Source organism: Pteropus vampyrus, unplaced genomic scaffold (assembly GCF_000151845.1).
Source record: "Pteropus vampyrus isolate Shadow unplaced genomic scaffold, Pvam_2.0 Scaffold97, whole genome shotgun sequence".
In the NCBI taxonomy this organism is placed as follows: Eukaryota; Metazoa; Chordata; class Mammalia; order Chiroptera; family Pteropodidae; genus Pteropus; species Pteropus vampyrus.
Window position 1 is genome coordinate 6,641,465 of NW_011888878.1, and position 13,087 is coordinate 6,654,551.

The window sequence follows — 13,087 nt, forward strand, 5'->3', positions numbered from 1 at the left end:
AACAGTAAATCTTGAATGTACTTTTAAAATCTCAGGGTCACAGTTTTCATTTCAGTTTAGTCTGTTATTCAATAAAAGCATCTAAATTTTTTATGTGGTACTTCATACAAATGGGTATTTTATAAAAATGTTTTTATAGTGTTGATTGCTTCAAAACCAAAACTTTTCGCCCCCAAAATTAAAGACATGCCATTTTCTTAATAATAGGAAGATATATTGTTAACTGTAAATGTAGTAAAACTTGAATAATTGTTTCAGAAATGGTTTTCATTAAGTTTATACAAGGAAAGCCCATTATGTTTTTATGTTTAAAAATTTAAAATATTTTAATTAGTATGTAAGGCAGACTACTCAAATTCTTTAATTATACTAGATACTGTAACTATTAAGTTGTGTCCATTTCAGTTAATGTGTATTTGTTAATGTGTATTTGTTTTAGTAGTGTTTCTCTTAATTGCTCACAAACATTTAAACAGAGGAAAAATAAATTACACCCAGAGCTGCTAAGGTCTTTTTATAAAAGCGGACACCTGTTAGTTAAAGTTTAGAAATAATTTAATTCACATATCAAAAATAAACAGTTTTCAAAGTTTCATAAATTACTTGTCATAATCTAAGCTTTTAAAATTAATATAACCGAATTAGACTCTCTTTCCATGAAACCAAATATACAGCAAGGCTTTAAATCATTTGTAAAACTTTTTAATGAACATGTACAAATAGCCTTTTGATATAAATGGGCATTATGTTACCCATTTATAGAGGAAATTGAGGCTTTGAGAGTTATTGTCAAATAGTAAGAAGAAAGGAAACTAATATTTTGAGTACCAAATGAACCAAGCACTGTATTTGGTGTTTTCTCAGGTCCTTATTTTAAATAAGTAGATAATTTTCTGACAGAAAATTTGATCAATCTGTTGGTACATTGTGTAACCACATAATACATCTCTGTCTTACCAGCTGTTTCTGTTTTTTTTTTTCTTTACTTCCTTTATTCAACTGTGATTGTTCACTCAGTTTTTATCTAATAAGAATGCCCTGATAACCTGCTTTTTATCATGTGCTTTGCCCAGCTGCTTAAATATCTATGGTTGGTCATATAATAATGATCTTGGTCTTTTTTGTTTGATTTATAGATTCCTGAATTTGACAACTTGTACCTGGATATGAATGGAATTATACATCAGTGTTCCCATCCTAATGATGATGATGTTCACTTCAGAATTTCAGATGATAAAATCTTTACTGATATTTTTCACTACTTGGAGGTGTTGTTTCGCATTATTAAACCTAGGAAGGTGTTCTTTATGGCTGTTGATGGTGTGGCTCCTCGAGCAAAAATGAACCAGCAGCGTGGAAGGCGGTTTAGGTAAAACATTTATGGTTTATTTTAGAATACTATTTAGATTAATAAAATATATTATTTTAACAATAACTGACAACATAATGCATTGTCTGCTCATGTTTCTTTTCTGCTTAAATTCTCCCAGAAAAGGAAATATCTCATAATGTCACATTTTATCAATCAAGTAAACAAATTAGTAATTCAAGCGAAGTGTTATTTCTCAAAACAAATATTGGGCTATATAAAATTACTCTTTATCACAAATTTTTCAAACATCTCCTTGGATAATTTGAAAATAGTAGTGGTAAACTCCTATAGGTAATCTGCCCTGAGCTAGGAAACTGCAGAGTAAACTGAGAGATTGTTCTAATGAGACATCATTAACTTTTAATTTGACAAACATTTGTTGAATACCCAGACTCTAAACTGGATGCTCTCTGATTGAGCATGGGTCCAGGGCAGGTGAGACTAGAATGTGATTGCTAGAGTATGAGAAGAGAGCTGAGTTATGATACTCAATGTATTATCAGCTGTGCAATTTGGGTAGTAGTAGAAGTAAAAGGATAAGAAGAGGTTGTACAAAGAGGGTTTTAAAGTCAAAATTCTGGTCATATGGAATATTTCTGAATAATAATGATGGCATTCTGTGTCCTTGTTTATGAGTAGCAGTGGTAAAGTTAAGAGGGTTGTTAAGGGTGAAGGAAAGAAACCCCAAGTCCAGCATGTTTGATGGGTCATTAGTATAATGAATCCTTTCACCACAATACCAGGTAAAGTAATGGAAAGGGCATCTGTGTATGAAATGTAGAAATCATCAAGGAAAGTAGGAGAGTACATTGAAGAAGGCCAGCAGTGAGAATGGGAACTGGATGCTCAAAAGTACTGATTTAAATATCAAAAGAGAAAAGATACTGAAGTTATTGTAACTTCTGTGAATTCTTTAAAGACAAGGACAATCTCTTACTAAAATTTAGATTCTCAATTACTACCCAAGACTTATTTAATCTGAATCTCTAAAAATTTGGGCCCTGGAAACTTCTTTTCAGACTCCCTTGGTATTTGTTAAACTAGTTTGGGGGAGCTACTGGGCTAGAAAATCCAGTGTTGAGAAAGGATTATATAAGCCTGTTGTATCAGTCAGTATTCAGTTGTAGGTAATAGAAACCTAGCTATTTTAAGCGTAAGTGTATATAATAGAATTATGTACGTGTAAAAATTGTAAGAGCCAATAGGGTGGGAATCTAGGTGAGCCTGAATTCAAGAATGACCTTCAGAACACACCGTACAACTGACCTACCAATAGGTGGCACTGTTCCTACCACATTCAAGAAGATGAGAAGTTCAGAGACCCCCATCGGAACGGGTGGTTCCAGGAACTTATTCCTTTAGCTGTGATGCAGCTAAACTGTTGGTTCCAAGAATATATCACTTTAGTTAAAATTCAGCAATCGAGAAGTTACCACTCTTGTTAGCCCTAGAGCCCCAATGCACCTACTCAGTCTGTATCAGAACAAACAGATGCTTGGTACCTTGCTTCTCAATACCTACAAAGCTGCTGAGTATTGAGATCTCTTCTACTAGTGATGAACCCCCTCCGCCGACCCCCACAACCCCAGTGCCTCAGCTGTCATGTAGACTTTACATACCTCTACATTCCAAACCTTTTATGGAGGCGTCTGACAAAATCTAAGTCATATCCAGAAACCTAGCGACAGGAAAGCCTGAGAGTTTAATTTTTTTTAGCTTTCTAACCTCTCCAATATCAGAAGACGAACTAGGAATGGAATGTATGTTGGGGGCCAATTCACCATAACCACCACAACCATTTTCTAAATACTCTGCTGACATCGAGTACCAGTCAGCTTTTTCTCATTCTCCACAGCAACTATTTTCTCTATTCATAATCTTTAATTATAATCTTTATCTCTTACTCATTTTAAAGTCTCTTGCCGTCTGGCTTTCATCCCCATCATGCTGCTGAAACTTCCTTACAAGATTACAAATAGATTCCTTATGGCTAAATATAAAGAATAATTCTGTCTTTATATTACTTAATTTATCTATGGTATTTTAATGTTAACTATTCTTTGTTTCTTGAACCTCCTTTCCTTGGCCTTCATGTAACCACACTCTCTTTGACAATACCTTTTTACTCTACTTGTTATCTTCCTCTGCTTTTTCTTAAATACTGATGTTTCTTAAGTTTTTATCCTAGGTCCTGAGTCATCTTATTCAATGACTAATTACTGTATCTGTATTGATGACTCCTAAATTTATCTTTCTGATAGATATCTCTCTCCAGAGCTCCTGTATAGCCAAATCCCTGCTAAATGTCTCCTTTTGGACACCACAAACCCATTTCAGGCTTAACATGATGAGAGAACTGAACTCATCTTTGCCTCAAAACTGCCTCCCTTCTATTTTTCCTACTTCAGTGAATGACAACACCGGCAAATAGCTGGTCAGCCCCAAAGTCCAAAACTAATTTGAACTTCTTCCTCTTTCTCATTCCTCACATCTCAGTCCTATTTATCTAGTCTCTTAAATTTCTCTTATCTATTTACTTCTTTTCATCTTTATTGCTACTATCTCAGCCTAGGCCACCATAATCTTTGACCGAGATTACTTTAATAGTTTTACCTTGTCCCTGTCCCAAACATTCTGTATTGTGGCCTCATTAACATTATGGCTGTTTAATAGTCTATCTCCCCACTAGAGTTTCTCTTTTGAAGAAAGAACTTATCACATAGTAACATGAAATAATCATTTGTTCAATCAAAAAAGGGGGGGGGTGTGGAGAAAGAAGGAATGGCTTTCATTGGAGAGATTACAGAGTTGCAATCTTAAAAATTTTTGTTATATTGAAGAGATTGGTAAGATAGAAGGGTTAAATATGAAGAAAGTTTATCAAAGAAATGGAATTCCACAGGGAACAGTAAGTAAAGCTATTAACAAGGCTGTAGAAAATAGACATAAAGCAGAGCTTCCTAACTTGTATGCCATGTGGCATGCTGATGTGCCGCAAATGAGTTAAAAGAAAAACTGGACAATAATTAGGATGTCTATATTCAAACCTAGATCCATCTGATACTAAAACTTTCGTTCTTCCTAGTGAATCCTATTGCTACGAAACTGATTTTACCAACTGATGCCATTAATGTTATTAAGCTTTTATTTTACATGTTTTTATAAGGAAACCCAGAGGTATACATTATAATTTTTTTTAATTTATTTTTTATGGTGACATTGGTTAACAAAATCCAGTAAGATTCAGGTGCACAATTTAACAGTAAGGCATATATATATAGTGCATTGTGTGTTCACCTCCCATAGTTAGATTTCTTTATATAACCACATATTTGACCCCTTTTACCCCATCTACCTCCCTTCAGCCCCGCCTCACCCCCCGGTTCTCCCCCCAGTAACCATTAGTCTGTTGTCCATGTCCATGAGTCTCTGTTTGTTTGTCCTGTTTATTTGTTGCTTTTAGGTTTATATCCCACATATAAGTGATGGGGTTTTCACCTTTTCTGTCTGGTTTATTTCGTTTAGCTTGGTTATCTCAAGGTCCATCCATGTTGTCACAAATGGCAGTATGTCTATTCTTCTTATGGCTGAATAATATTCCATTGTTTATATGTACCACAGCTTCTTTATCCAATCATCTGTCGTAGGACACTTCAGTTGCTTCTATGTCCTGGCCACTGTGACTAGTGCTGCTGTGAACATCGGTGTGCCAATATCTTTTCAGATATGAGTTTTCAAGTCTTTGGGGTAAATAACCAGTAGAGGGATTGCTGAATCATATGGTAGATCAATTCTTAGTTTTTTGAGGAAACTCCATACTGTTTTTCATAGTAGCTGTACCAGTCTGCAGTCTCACCAGCAGTGTATGAGAGTTTCTTTTTCTCTGCATCCTCTCCAACATTTCTTGTTACTTGTCCTGTTGATTATAGCTATTCTAAGGTGTGAGATGGTATCTCATTGTAGTTTTGATTTGCATTTCCCTAATAGCTAGAGATGATGAGCATCTTTTCATATGTTTTTTGGCCATTCGTATGTCTTCTTAGGAGAAGTGTCTGCTCAGGTCCTCTGCCCCTTTTTTGATTGGATCATTTGTTTCTTTGTTGTTATTGAATCGTATGAGTAATTTGTATATTTTGTATATTAAGCCCTTATCGGAGGCATTGCTTGCAAATATATTTTCCCATTCAGATAATTGTCTCTTTACCTTGTCGATGGTTTCTTTTGCTGTGTAGAAGCTTTTTAGTTTGGTGTAGTCCCATTCATTTATTTTTGCTTTTACTTCTCTTGCCTTTTTAAGGGACGTAAATCCTCTTTAAGTCCAAGGTCCATGAGTTTAGTTCTTATGTGTTTTTCTATGCACTTTATTGATTCTGGCCTTATATTCAGGTCTTTGATCCATTTTGAGTTAATTTTGGTGTGTGGTGATAGACAACAGTCTAGTTTCATTCTTTTGCAGGCGGCTTTCCAGTTTTCCCAGCACCATTTATTGAAGCTTTCTTTTCTCCACTGCAGGTTTTTGGCTTTTTTGTTGAAAATTATTTGCCCATATAAACATGTGTTTACTTCTGGCTTCTCGATTCTGTTCCACTGGTCTGTGTGTCTGTTTTGCTGCCAATAACATGCCATTTTGATTACTGTCACTTTGTAGTATAATTTGAAGTTGGGCAGAATGATGCCTCCAGCCTCGTTCTTTCTTCTCAGGATGGCTTTGTCAATTCGGGGTCTTTTGTGCTTCCGTACAAATCTGATGATTTTTTTCCTATTTCTTTAAAAAATACCAATGGGATTTTGATGGGGATTGCATTAGAGCTGAATAATGCTTTAGGTAATAAGGTCATTTGAACTGTGTTGATTCTTCTAGTCCAAAGAACGAGGAATATCTTTCCATTTCTGTGTATCTTCTTCGATTTCTTTTAATAGGATCTTGTAGTTTTCATTATATAGGTCCTTCACTTGTTTCATTAAATTTATTCCTAGGTATTTTATTCTTTTTGTTGCAATTGGAAAAGGAATTATTTTTTCCACTTTTTTCTCTGACGCTTCATTATTAGAGTATAGGAACACTATGGATTTTTGAACATTGATTTTGTATCCAGAAACTTTACTGTAGTTGCTTATTTCTAGTAGTGTTCTTGTGGAGTCTTTAGGGTTTTCTGTATAGAAAATCACGTAATCTGAAAATAGCGACAGTTTGACTTCTTCGTTTCCTATTTGGATACCTTTTATATCTTTCTCTTGTCTGAATGCACTTGCTAGGACCTCCAATGTTGTACTGAATAACAGTGGCGATAATGGACAGCCTTGCCTTGTTCCTGATCTTAGAGGGAAGGTTTTTAGTTTTCCACCATTGAGTATAATATTGGCTAACAGTTTGTCATAGATGGCCTTTATTATGGTAAGGTAGTTTCCTTCTTTACCAGTTTTGTTAAGTGTTTTGATCATAAATGGATGCTGTTTTTCGTCAAAGGCTTTTTCAGCATCTATTGATATGATCATACAATCCTTATTTTTTAATTTGTTTATGAGGTGTATCATATTAATTGATTTGTGTATGTTGAACGATCCTTGTGCCTTTAGGATGAAGCCCATTTGGTCATGGTGTATAATCCTTTTAATATGTTGCTGTATTTGGTTCTCTAGGATCTTATTTAGGATTTTTGCATCTGTGTTCATGAGAGATATTGGTCTGTAGTTTTTTGTTGTTGTTGTTGTTGTTGTTGTTGTTAATGTTATCTTTACCAGGTTATGGTATCAGAGTAATATTGGCCTCATAAAATCAGTTGGGAAGTATTGCCTCCTCTTCGATTACTTGCAAGAGTTTGAGGAGAATAGGTATTAAATCTTCTTTGAATGTTTGGTAGAATTCACTGGTGAAACCATCTGGTCCTGGACTTTTACTTTTTGTAGGTTTTTGATGATTGTTTCAATTTCCATACTGCTGATCAGTCTAGTTAGATTTTCCAGATCTTCTTGATGCAGTCTAGGAAGGCTTTATCTCTCTAAGAACTGGTCCATTTCTTCTAGGTTATTAAATTTGGTGTTATATACTTTTTCATAGTATTCTTGTAGAATCTTTTTTATTTCTGCATTGCGTGTCATAATTTCTCCTCTTTCATCCCTGATTTTATTTATTTGAGTCCTTTCTCTATTTTCTTTAATGAGTCTAGCCAGAGGTTTGTCAATTTTATTAACCTTTTCAAAGAACCAGCGCTTTGTTTCATTTATTTTTTCTATTTGTTTGTTTGTTTGTTTTCAATTTCATTTATTTCTGCTCTAATTTTGGTTATTTCTTTCCTTCTGCTGACTTTAGGCTTCATTTCCTAGTTTTTTAAGATGAAGCATTAGGTTGTTTATTTGCACTCGTTCTTGTTTTTGGAGATAGTCCTGTAATGATAGAACTTTCCTCTTATGATCACTTTTGCCGTGTCCTAAAAGTTTTGATATGCTGTGCTATCATTATCATTCATTTCTATGTCTCTTGATCTCTCTATTTATTTCTTCTCTGACCCAGTTATTCTTCAGTAGCATGTTATTTAATCTCCATGTATTTGTTCTTCCTTCTTTCTTTTTACACTTGATCTCCAGCATCAAAGCGTTATGATTAGAGAATGTGGTTGGTATGATATCAGTCTTCTTATATTTGTTGAGGCGATCTCTATGTCCCAGTATGTGATCAATCCTTGAAAATGTTCCATATGTACTAGAGAAGAATGTATAAGCAGCTGTTTTGGGAGCAAGGGCTTTGTAAATGTCAGTTATGTCCAGTTGATCTAATGTGTCCTTTAAGGGGAGAGATCTAGAGACATCTCTCAATCTGCCATGTTTCTGACTTCACTCTCTAAAATTTTGTAATTTTTTTATATAATATTATTAGAGACCATTTTAATAATGTACTTCTTGTTTGATATTATTAAAGTATGTATAATGAACATTTAACGCTATTCTTTTGAACTTGTTTCTAGAATCAATTTGCTGTATACTTGTGATAAGAAACAATAACTTTATAAGTATTTGTAATGTTGTCAGTTTTATACTTTTATAATGTTCTACTTCTATAATCGTTATCTGAAAAAACTCAGTTATTTAAATAAATAAACGTCCTGAGGCTCATCTTTATCAATTTTGATTCTTTCAAAACTTGTTTTATGACTTGAATCTTAAAATTGATGAATTAGTATTTTAGTTATAAAAGCATCTAATTAAGTTTACTTTATCTAAAGATCTCCACTTTTTCCCAGAAAGTTAAGGTATTTTTTCCCTTAATCTTTAAGGTCAGCAAAGGAAGCAGAAGACAAAATAAAAAAGGCAGTAGAAAAAGGAGAAACTCTTCCTACAGAGGCCAGATTTGATTCCAACTGTATTACACCAGGTAAATTCCCTGAGGAAAAAAATTGAGAGATTTAACAATGCAAATGTAAATTTTTTTAAATGTGTTTTTCTTTTCTAGTATCTACTTATTTTTGTCCCTAAGATTCCATTTGCTTTATTTTTCCAATCTTGTCTCCTCATAAGATGGTTTGGTCACCTTGGTAATAAGTGCTCCTATGAAGACCCACTGTAGGGAATTACAGATGTTGATAAGAGCAGCTATAGATGGAACTTCCCAGCTGCACAGAATTATAGACCTAAAAAAACTTGGAAGACCTGTCCTACTCCCGCCATTTATTTGTTTGAATACTGACTCAGTGAGGTTGCGGCTTACCCAAGTTTATGTAGCTATCTTGTTGTGTTCAAAATAAGAAACCTATTCTCCTAGTCCAGAGTGCTTATTATTCTATGTCTCAAAGGCAGTTAAGATTTCTGTGACTTTAAGGTTAAATGGATTTATCAATATTATGTTTAATTTAATTTTATATGCAACACCATACTCTGTACTTCTTAGAGCTTTATCTAACATCATTATAATTCTTTACTTTGAAAAAAAAGTCTTAAAATTTTACTTTTCGGTGAATTCTTTACTAACTCTGATAATTTTTTTTTTTTCATTAAGTGCCCTAATCACACAGTGCTTGATTTAATAACCAGTTTTATTTTTATTATGGTTTAAGACTCTATTGCCTTGACTATTGACCATCTCAGCTTTTCATAAACATAATCAGTTTCCAGATTAATAATAATATTCCAGGTTAACAGTAGAAATAATAATAGTTGCCTTTGTTGTTTTTATTGGCAACCTGATTGAAGGTGCATGCCTTAAAATAAAAACTTTATAATCCAGCAGAGGAAATAGAAGATTGAGGTTCATTAGATAGTTGAAACTCTGTCCTTGTGTGAAAATATTTGAAGCATAGTCCTGAGGCAGTAGTAACATTCCTTTACTTTTGCTATGTGATGTTAACTTCATTTTAGGGTAACCAGTGAAATTAGAAACAGTTGTGATATTTGCTAGTGAAAAGTACGACATTGCTTTTCTAGATAAGTAAAAGAGCTTTTGACCTTTGGAAACCTTGCACCTGGCTGTTGCGTGGATACCCAGATCTAATTCCATGTTGTCACTGAGAACTCACTGTTTTTATAAACTTTTTATTTATAGGGACTGAATTCATGGCCAGGTTACATGAACATCTGAAGTATTTTGTAAATTTGAAAATTTCTACGGACAAATCCTGGCAAGGAGTTACCATCTACTTCTCAGGCCATGAGGTTATTATTATTATTATTATTATTTAAAGAGGTTTTTTAAACTTATTATTCTGATGCATATTCCATTACCGCATTAAAAAAAACAAAAAACATTGTATTTAGACTCCTGGAGAAGGAGAGCATAAAATCATGGAGTTTATCAGATCCGAGAAAGCAAAGCCAGATCATGATCCGAACACCAGACACTGTCTTTATGGTTTAGATGCTGATTTGGTAAGTATAATGTTTGTGGTTATTATAACTTTATGCCATTATAGTTAAATACCTAAGATTCTTAATCATATATAAGAAGCTTTTTGGATGGGGAAACAAATATCAGAGATATACTAATGCTTGCTATTTCTGCCATTACCAAAGCAATTGGAAAATGAGTTCTTTTGCCATATGTTATGATCAGCAGGTCTCTACAATCATTCACACTTGACTGACTCTACTGCTATGAATGATCTGCCGAGGTCAGGGTAGAGGGCCCCTTTTTACACTCAATATATAACTTTCAATACCACCTGATTTGATAACTCCATGACCCAAATAATTTTACTAGATTTGTTTTAACTTTGTTATGGAACTTTCAACATAAAAGTAGAGAAGATAGTATAATTAACCTACTTGTGTACTTTATCCACTTTAAATAATTTTCAACTCTTATCCCTAACCTTCTATTTCCTTTCTTCTTCTCTTGATTCTTGAAGCATATCCCAGATTGTATTATTTAATTTATAAGTATTTCATAATATTTTTCTAAAGGAAAGGGTTATTTAAAAAAAAAAAACACAACACCATTATCCCACATAACACAATGTTAACAGTCACTGTTTAATATATAAATAACCATTTAGTATTCTTATTTCCCTGATTGCCTCCTTCATTTCGTTTTGTTTGAATCAGTACTAATAAACAACATACATTGCAATTGATTGATATATCTCACTAGACTATTTAACTTACTTTGGAGATTAGACTACTAAATGAGTAGATTAACTGAAAATGCCTTTTCCAGCTTTTTCTGAGATTTTACATACTGGAGGTATCGTGGCCTCCAGAAGAGTTCTACATTCTTCAGTCAGAAAAGCTGCTGCCTTTAATTTCTTCTCTGTTCCCCTCATGGCAAGTTGAAAGGTGTGAAAATCAAGAGAAAGTTTTCTGGATTTTTTTGTTGGGGGGGGGCAGATGATGATTATAAAGGTCATGTGAGTGTCTAAGGTAAACATTTTTTTTCTTAGAAAAGTGCACTCACTTTACCCCATTAATAACCTCTAAATGGATAATATTTTGATTTTTGTATATTTAATGTGCTAATAAATTGTGTCATTTTCCTTAATCACATTTGTTATATGGAAATGATTTTATTTGATTGCTTTTTATAAACCTGATAAAAAATGAGAATAGAAACACTTTTTAATCATTTTTCATCAGATTATGCTTGGGTTAACAAGTCACGAGGTACAGTTCTCACTTTTAAGAGAAGAAGTTCGGTTTGGTGGCAAAAAGACACAAAGGTAAATCACATTACATATATTTTGGAAGGAAAAAAAGAAATTAAGAATAGTAATCCCTAAACAGATTAGGATCTGTAAATATTTTCTCACATTCCATGGGTTGCCTTTTCACTCTGTTAATAGTGTCATTTGATGCACATAATTTTTAATTGTGATGATATCCAGTCTATTTTTCTCTTTTGTTTCCTGTACTTATCGTGTAATGTTCATGAAATCACTGACAAATCCAATGTCATAAAACTTTTTCCCATTTTATTCTAAGAGTTTATAGCTTTAGGTCTTATATTTAGATCTTTGATCTGTGTTAATTTTTGTTTATGGTATAAGGTAAGGGTCCAGCTTCATTCTTTGCATGTGGATATCTGGTTTTCCCACCAGTATTTGTTGAAAAAATTGTTTTTTCTCAATTGAATGGTCTTGGGACTCTGGTTGAAAATCACTTCACCAAATACATGCAAGGGTTTATTTCTGGGCTCTGTAGTCTATTCCATTGGTCTATATATCTGTCTTTATGCAAGTACCACAGTATTTTAATTACTATAGCCTTATAGTAAGTTTTGAAATCAGGAAAGGTGAGACCTCCAACTGTGTTCTTTTTCAGGATTATTTTGGCTATTTTGAGTCTCTGAAGATTAACAGTTTTTAGGATGGATTGTTTTATTTCTGTAAAAATACATCCTTGAGATTTTGATAGGGATGGCATTGAATCTGTACATCCCTTCGAGTGATATTGACATCTTAATATTAAGTCTTCCAATCCATTAACATGGAATGTCTTTAATTTCTTTCAGCAACATGCTGTATTTATAGTGTGCAAGTCTTTTGCTTCTTTTTTTCCTTATTAAAAAAAATTTTAATATAGTTACCATGTTATACATTTATCCCCAGGACCTATTTAACTTATAACTGGAATTTGTACCTTTTGACCACCTTCACCCATTTCACTCACCTCCCACCCCCAGCTCTGGGAACCATCAGTCTGTTCTCTGTATCTATGAGTTTGGTTTTTTACCTCTGGTTTTTTTCTTTTGCCTCCTCGGTCAAGTTTATTGCTAAGTGTTTTATTCTTTTGGATGGTATTGTAAATGGAATTGTTTCTTAATTTCCTTTTGGGATTCTTTGGTGTATAAGACTCTGGTGTATAAAAACAACTGATTTTTGTATGTTGGTCTGCAGCTATGCTGAAGTTGATTTTTAGCTCTAGTAGCATTTTTGTGGATTCTGTGGGATTTTATATGTATATAGAATAATGCCATCTGTAAATAGAGATAGCTTTACTTCTTCTTTTCCAATTTGGGTGCTTTTTATTTGTTTTCTTGCCTCAGTGCCTCCACTAGGACTTCCAGTATAATGTTGAATAGCTATAGTGAAAATGGGCATCCTTGTCTTGTTCCCGCTCTTGGAAAGAAAGCTTTCTGTCTTTCACCATTGAGTATGATGTTAGTTATTTTTTTTAAAATACATTCTCTTTATCTTATTAAGGTGTTTTCCTCTATTCCTACTTTGAGGAGTATTTTTATCATGAATAGGTGTTAAATTATGACAAATGCTTTTTCTGCTAAATGATTGTGTG

The 13,087-nt window shown here is 33.5% G+C and overlaps 1 protein-coding gene across 2 annotated transcripts in view; it reads left to right on the top strand.

The window, feature by feature from the left end:
• XRN1 (5'-3' exoribonuclease 1) overlaps positions 1–13,087 on the top strand; it is a 117,541-nt gene that overhangs the window by 8,500 nt on the left and 95,954 nt on the right. For both annotated transcript variants that reach the window (XM_011364454.2, XM_023533166.1), the window contains exons 2-6: positions 1,137–1,369; positions 8,644–8,741; positions 9,906–10,015; positions 10,118–10,228; positions 11,432–11,514. In XM_011364454.2, the coding sequence (XP_011362756.1) occupies positions 1,137–1,369; positions 8,644–8,741; positions 9,906–10,015; positions 10,118–10,228; positions 11,432–11,514 (635 nt within the window). The remainder of the gene's footprint in view (positions 1–1,136; positions 1,370–8,643; positions 8,742–9,905; positions 10,016–10,117; positions 10,229–11,431; positions 11,515–13,087) is intronic.